The 7470-nt window shown below is 37.5% G+C and overlaps 1 protein-coding gene across 2 annotated transcripts in view; it reads left to right on the top strand.

Annotated features, from left to right (window-relative positions):
* MAP4K3 (mitogen-activated protein kinase kinase kinase kinase 3) overlaps positions 1-7470 on the top strand; it is a 184164-nt gene that overhangs the window by 151723 nt on the left and 24971 nt on the right. For both annotated transcript variants that reach the window (XM_023216290.2, XM_023216291.2), the window contains 2 exons: positions 1781-1865; positions 3659-3738. In XM_023216290.2, the coding sequence (XP_023072058.1) occupies positions 1781-1865; positions 3659-3738 (165 nt within the window). The remainder of the gene's footprint in view (positions 1-1780; positions 1866-3658; positions 3739-7470) is intronic.

Below are 7470 nucleotides of genomic sequence, written 5' to 3'. Positions count from 1 at the left end.
TTTATTTATTTATTTATTTATTTATTTATTTATTTATTTATTTATTTTTGAGACGGAGTCTCATTCTGTTGCCCTGGCTGGAGTGCAATGGCGCAATCTTGGCTCACTGCAAGCTCTGCCTTCCAGGTTCACGCCATTTTCCTGCCTCAGCCTCCTGAGTAGCTGGGACTATAGGTGTCTGCCACCACGCCCAGCTAATTTTTTGTGTGTTTTTATAGAGATGGGTTTTACCATATTGGCTAAGCTGGTCTCGAACTCCTGACCTCAGGTGATGTGCCCACCTCAGCCTCCCAAAGTGCTGGGATTACAAGTGTGAGCCACCACACCCCACCCTTTTTTACCTTTAAATTCTACTTTTTAATTAGTACAGAGTATACTTTATAAACTATGTTACAAAATATATATACTTTATATTCGTAATGTGTATCATACTTAAATTATAAATATTTTAAAATAATTTTAATACTAATTTATACAGTATACTTTATATTATATAGCATATATATTATAGCAGAGAAATATATACAATAGGGCAAAACTTCCCACTTGACTGCAAGATAAAACACTTACCTCAGGCTTGCAGTTTGACAAACTGCAAGGTATCTATGAATGCCAGGTAGACTCCAACTATACAAATTAGCTTAAGATTGGGAACTGGCTTGATTGTTTTGTTCTTCATTTTGTCATGTAAATTTCTAGGAGTTAGCAGTACCTCAACATACAAATTTCGGTAGCTGTCTTAAAAGGTTGTTATTAGGATTAGTTAAATGATACAGTTTCTGCCCTACATCATATAAACATGTTTCTATTGGTCTACTACTACCTGATGGTATTGCCAAGCTAAATTGTTCTTTTTTGGTACGAAAATCTTTAAAAATATATTGGTTGGTATATTTCTGTCATTAAAAGGGAAATTTTAAGGTCCATGTTTTAATTATGTTAATATTTTTAATCCATTATTGTCAACTAGTGATGTTTTCTTTCAGTATGTTACCTCCGTGTTTGTGAGGAAGACATTCCATCTATAGAATGATGCACAAATGCTGTTCTTTTAATAGAGGCCAACATGACAAATACTAAAATTTTCTCTGACCAAAAATATTTTCGTACTGTTTTTCTCTCAAGTTGTCAATAGTAAAAGTGATTACCTGAGTCAGCATTCTTGTGCCTTGAGAATTTAACCAGAAGGATAATTTCAGAGTTAATATTTTGCTCTTTGACAATATAAAGTTCAAATGAGTGATATAATTAATTATGATATATTATCTGAAAAGTTTGTAAATAGACTTGATAAGTAATATTAACATCAAAGAGTTAAGCTTTTTAATGAATCTTTCCAGGGAAAATAATCAGATTGCTTGATTGAAAAAATTAAAAAATAAAGTCTATATGTTTGGAGGTTGAAGTACCTACATGAATTTCAAATCAGCCATACCTGTTTCAGTTTGTAATGTGAAATTCAATATTTAATACCATTTTTAGGCTCATGAAACCAAACAAAAAAACTGTCTTCCTTTGTAGAGATTATTATTTCCTACATATGACCTTTTTTTTCTCTTTTTTCCAAGTAAAATTATTGTGGCACCTGGAAACTTGTGGTACCACTGTTAGGCAAATGACTCTGGTGATTTCTTACACTTACTTCTGTAAATTTGAAGATGATCATAATTTCAGTATACTATCTATAGACTCTCACATTAAAATAGATAATAATTACATTTTATATATTAAAGACTGTTACTTGTCACTGTTTCATATTGGTTATTCTTTGTTTCCCTAGATGGGTGCATGTTTTTCAAAAGTTTTTAATGGGTGTCCCTTGAAAATTCACTGTGCATCATCATGGATAAACCCAGATACAAGAGGTAGTATTGTGTGTTTTTTATGTGTTATCGTCCTAATTTTTTTAAACTGGGGCCATGAAAGCATTTGTGATTTTGTTTATTTTCTGAGTATCTTTCTGGGGAAAAAAAGTTTTGTTATAATTTTTTTTTTTTAATTTTAAGGTTAATATGTTTCTTTGTGCTGTTATCAATGTTTGAGGTGACACATAACATTAAAATTTCATTGTATAGTTACCATCTCAATATAGTGAAGCCATGTATTCTGTGCCACCCTAGTTTCCTCCAGAAATGTTTCTGCTGCTGCTGCACAGTAGTCTGGTATCTTTTTTTATTTTTTATTTTTTATTTTTAGGGAAGAGTCTTACTCTGCCAACCAGGCTAGAGTACAGTAGCATGATCATGGCTTACTATAACCTCAAACTTCTGGCCTTACGCAGTCCTCCTGCCTCAGCCACCAGAGTAGGTAGGACTACAGGCACGTGCCACCATTCCTGGCTGTTTTGTTTTTGTTTTTTAATTTTATGTAGAGATGGGGTCTCTCTGTGTTCCCCAAGCTGGTTTCAAACTCCTGGGCTCAAGCAATTGTCACCTCAGCCTCCCAAAGTGCTGAGATTATAGACATGAACCACTGGCCAATAGCTTCATTTTTTTCAAAACGGCCATTATGGAAGGAATTTAGCTACCAAGGACCCAGGGTTTAGTGACCACTTGAGAGGATCTCTGACCTTAAAAGGGACCATAATCAGAAAAGTTGTCCTTAGGCACCACTAAGAACTGTCTGTGTCTTCTCATTGTATATCTGGATCTTAATAGCTGTCTGTTTATGTAAGATACACATAGAACACTTATACATGAACATTTTTGTATACATACACATATACTCATTAAATAGTCTGAGTACTTTTATGTCATAGGCAAGGAAACTGGCACTCAGAGAGGTTCATTGTTTGTAGCCAATTAGAAAGGGTCAGTTTAAATCCAGTACTGTCTGACCACAAATCTTACGCCATTAATCTCCCAGTACTCATCTTAAATGCTGGGCACTTTAGGAATGCTCTTAGCATTCTATACTGTTCTCAGCATACTTCAGTTTAGTCTAGTTAGTCTAGAAAAGTTCTTGACCTGTTACTCTGTGTTGTCTTAAGAAGAGATCGGGCACTTGTTCTTCAAGTTGCCTGCTTGGATCTCTTCGAAGTGTTCTTTCCTTTCTTTCCTGTTCTAAAACCTTTTTAATAAATTTCCACTCCTGCTCCTGCTCTGGAAAGAAAAACAGAAAGGACCATGGCCATGCTTCTCATATCTTTTAGAAGATACTGAGTACCCTAGCAGGTATCCAAGTTTTAGTTAACTTTTTAATGGACTGTGGTCAGATTCTGAGGTTTTTTAAATAAGAGTGCTTATAGTACAGCTCTGAAAAAAAATTCTGCAGAAATAATTAGAATCTGTATCAGCCACTCTCGATTTATATTCTGTATGTCAGTTGCACATGATCCTCTCTTTAGGAGGTTTTAGGAAAAGGAGCTGCAGATTCTTTGCCAGTTCTTAGCACTCTCTGATGAGTGAAGAATGTACTATGCCACTCTTCAGAATCTCCCTTACATAAAAATTCTCTTCACTGCTTTGAGGCTAAAATTTACATATAATTCAGTTTATGGGTCTCAAGTGTCTAACCTCTTCTTTGTATTCACTGCTTATAAATCATGGTAATTCTTGTTTTATATGTTAATACATACTTACGGAAGTTTAGATTATAGAAATCCTATTAAAAAATCTTTTATTTACCAAAATCAGTCAATGAATTACTTTTGTTTCAGATCAGTACTTGATATTTGGTGCCGAAGAAGGGATTTATACCCTCAATCTTAATGAACTTCATGAAACATCAATGGAACAGGTATGTTATTTTGTATATTCCTTTTTTTTTAATTTTTAAGTTACCATAAGTACACATTAGACCAGAAATAAGATTCAGTTTCATGACTTGCTGCCTCTTTTATTCTTTTTTGTTTTGTTTTGTTTTGTGTTTTGAGACTGAGTCTCACTCTGTTTCCCAGGCTGGAGTGCAGCGGTGTGATCTCGGCTCACTGCAACCAGGTTTAAGCAATTCTCATGCCTCAGCCTCCCAAGTAGCTGGGATTACAGACATGAGCCACCATGCCTGGCTAATTTTTGTGTTTTTAGTAGAGACAGGGTTTCACCATGTTGCTCATGCTGGTCTCGAACTCCTGGCCTCAAGTGCTGGGATTACACATATGAGCCACCCCGCCCCAGCCTCTTTTATTCTTAAAATCCTCATGAGGCTGGGCGCTGTGGCAAGTGCCTGTGATCCCAATACTTTGGGAAGCCAAGGCAGGCAGATCACCTGAGATCAGGAGTTCGAGACCAGCCTGGCCAACCTGGTGAAACCCCATCTCTACTAAAAATACGAAAATTAGCTGGGCATAGTGGCGTGTGCCTGTAATCCTAGCTGCTTTGAAGGCTGAGACAGGAGAATTGCTTGAACCCAGGAGGAGGAGGAAGTTACAGTGAGCTGAGATCACGCCATTGCACTCCAACCTGGGTGACAAAAGTGAAACTCCATCTCAAAAAAAAAAAACTTCATGGAGCATGTTCTAATTACCAGATACTGAAGACAGATTCACAGGACTAGTCCATACCCTTGAAAAGCTCATGATCTAATAGGGAAACAGATGTATAAACCAGTAACTACAACACTCAGGATTAGATGTCATAGGAATGAGTATAAGATATTGGCCATAGAGGTGGATGTCACCAGCACCTCCTGTGGGGAGATGAGAAGGAGGGGCATTTGAGATGGACCTTAAATTCTGATGAATAGAAGTTTGCCACACAGACAGGATAAGCATGATGGCATAGAGATGTGAAATAGCATGGCAAGTATGGGAACAATGACTGGACAATTTGACTGGAGTACAGAATAGTAACAATAGATGGAGCTGAGTAGGCAGGCAGAAGCCAAATACCTAAGCTTGGTGTACCATGCTGATGGAACAGACCTGTGTTTTAGAAATATCTGTTTGCAGTATGGTGAGAGATGGGACTAAAAACCATGGTCAAATGGTGAAAGAGTGTTAATTCAGGGCAGAGGTAGCGAGAACAGAGGGGAAAAGATAGTTTTATTGAGATATAATTCATACAGCATACAGTTCACCCATTTAAAGGGTACAATCCAGTGGCTTTTAGTATGTTCCCAGCATGTGCAGCCATTACCACCATCAGTTTTAGGACATTTTTGTCATCTCCAAAAGAACCTCCATAATCATTAGTGGTCATTCCCCATTTCTGTCCTCCTCTCCCCCAATATGGGGATGTTTTTGAGTGTCACAATGAGTCGGGGGAGCTTTTGTCATTTAGTACCCAGGAGTCAGGAACATAAAACAACCTGCAAACTGATAATAATGATGATGATATTAATAGCTAATATTTACATAAAGCTTACTATGTGTCCATGCAGTGTTTTTGAATGCTTGACATACGTTATATAGTCTTCATGAAATCTCTCAGAGGTAGATACCATTGAGATTCTCATTTCACAGATGAGAAAACTGAAGCACAGAAAGGATTAGTAACTTGCCAAAGACCCCACAGCTATTCGGTGGCTGGACTGGGATATGAACCTAGGCAAGCTAGCTCCAAATTCCATGCCCTTAACTACTTCACCATATTCTCTCTCCCAGTTGTATAGTTCCTGTAGAGAAATGTTGGACCTGGAGAAAGATCAAAGATCTAGAATTGACCAAATTGAGTGACCAATTCAACATGGAAGGTGAAGAGAGGTCTAGGTTAACTTCAGGTTTTCCACTTGAGTGACTGGGTGCTTGACAGTAACAAAAAGATGGAGTATAGTATACTGAAGGATGTATTGATTTGAAGAGAATGGTAATGCTTTCAATTTGATCATACTGAGTTTGGGGTGCCTTCAGGTTGTGTGACTAATTCTTTTATCAATATAAATTGATTACAAGGCCGGGCACGGTGGCTCACACTTGTAATCCCAGCACTTTGGGAGGCCAAGATGGGTCAGGAGTTCAACACCAGCCTAACAAATAAGGTGAAGCCCCGTCCCTACTAAAAATACAAAAATAAGCCGAGCATGGTCGTGTGCACCTGTAGTCCCAGGTACTCAGGAGCCTGAGACAGGAGAATTGCTTAAACCCAGGAGGCGGAGGTTGCAGTGAGCCAAGATCGCACCACTGCACTCCAGCCTGGGCAACAGAGTGAGACTCCATCTCGAAACAAAATAAAAATAAAAATAAATTGATTACAAATAAAATGGAAAGAAAAAATCTGTAAGTAATGATTTATTCATGACTAAACATTTTCATCTTCTTTTTTTAATCAAATTTTCTAACAAGATCCTAAACTGTATGATATACTGTAAATCTTTTAATCTGGAAAGGTATACAGTGAAATGACTGAAAAGTACCTATGAACAGGGAAAGGGAGGAAAAGGATCTTGTAATTATAATAATTAGTAAATAAATAATTCAAAGATGGTCCTATTTTTATTGGGTATAATGAGATATCCAGAAATAATATTGGTAACAATATTAATTGTAAGGAATAAGGCCAGCTTTATGCATAGGTGGAGTAAGCATTTATCAACCTAATTTGAAGAACTCTTCGGTTGTTTTTGTTTTTGAGACAGGGTTTCATTCTGTCACCACGGCTGGAGGGCAGTGGCATGAACACAGCTCACTGCAGCCTTGACCTCCTGGGCTCAAGTGACCTTCCCACCTCAGCGTCCTCAGTAGCTGAGTCTACAGGCACAAGCCACAATGCCTAGCTAATTTTTTGGTATTTTGTCGAGACTGGGATTTCACTTTGTTGCCCAGGCTGATCTTAAACTCCAGGGCTCAAGCAGTCCTTCTGCCTCACCCACCCAGTGCTGGGATTACAGGTGTGAGCCACCATGCCCGGCTAGGACTCTTAAGAGAAGGCACCCATCAACCACACCTAGCCCCAGTCTGCAATAACTTCCCTTCTTAGTTGCTTTAGCATTTGAAATTAGATTACTAGAGTAATTTTTCTTTGAAACATTGCCCTTCAAAGGAAACCTTTTTCCCTCCTAGAGGGAGCCTATAAGACTAAAGAATTAGTATATGTGGAGCCTGAATTTTCCATCTTATTATGAAATTGATGATTAGTTTGATTTTCTCTAGACTTTAGAGGAAACAGGGTGGCATGAGCCTACTAGATAGGAGAAGATTCTGAAAAGTGAGGAGATGACACAAATCAGGGTGCTGATTTAAAAATTTTTATCTGGCTTCATTATTCATAGCTAACATTTATTCAGTACTCAGTGTGTGTTAGACACTCTTCTAAGTGTTTTACAAGGAGTATCGTGTTTAATTACCATACAGCTCTATGAAATAGAGATATTCTGTTTTACAGATAAGAACACTGAGACAGAGATTCAGTAAATTACCCAAGATCACACAGAGTCATTGGTAAAACAGATACATGAGTGTAGGCAGAATATAGAAGCTACCCTTCTTAACTGTTATATTCTTATTTATTAAACCGATCATTTCACCTAGAACCTAACTCACTAAAGGAAGAAAGCATTGAAAATCTAGTAAAGCTGTTGTTACTAGAAATCTAG

The sequence above is a fragment of the Piliocolobus tephrosceles genome, chromosome 15, assembly GCF_002776525.5.
Source record: "Piliocolobus tephrosceles isolate RC106 chromosome 15, ASM277652v3, whole genome shotgun sequence".
Lineage (NCBI taxonomy): Eukaryota > Metazoa > Chordata > Mammalia > Primates > Cercopithecidae > Piliocolobus > Piliocolobus tephrosceles.
The sequence above is the reverse complement of the archived record's forward strand: the minus strand, read 5'-3'. Positions and strand labels throughout refer to the sequence as shown.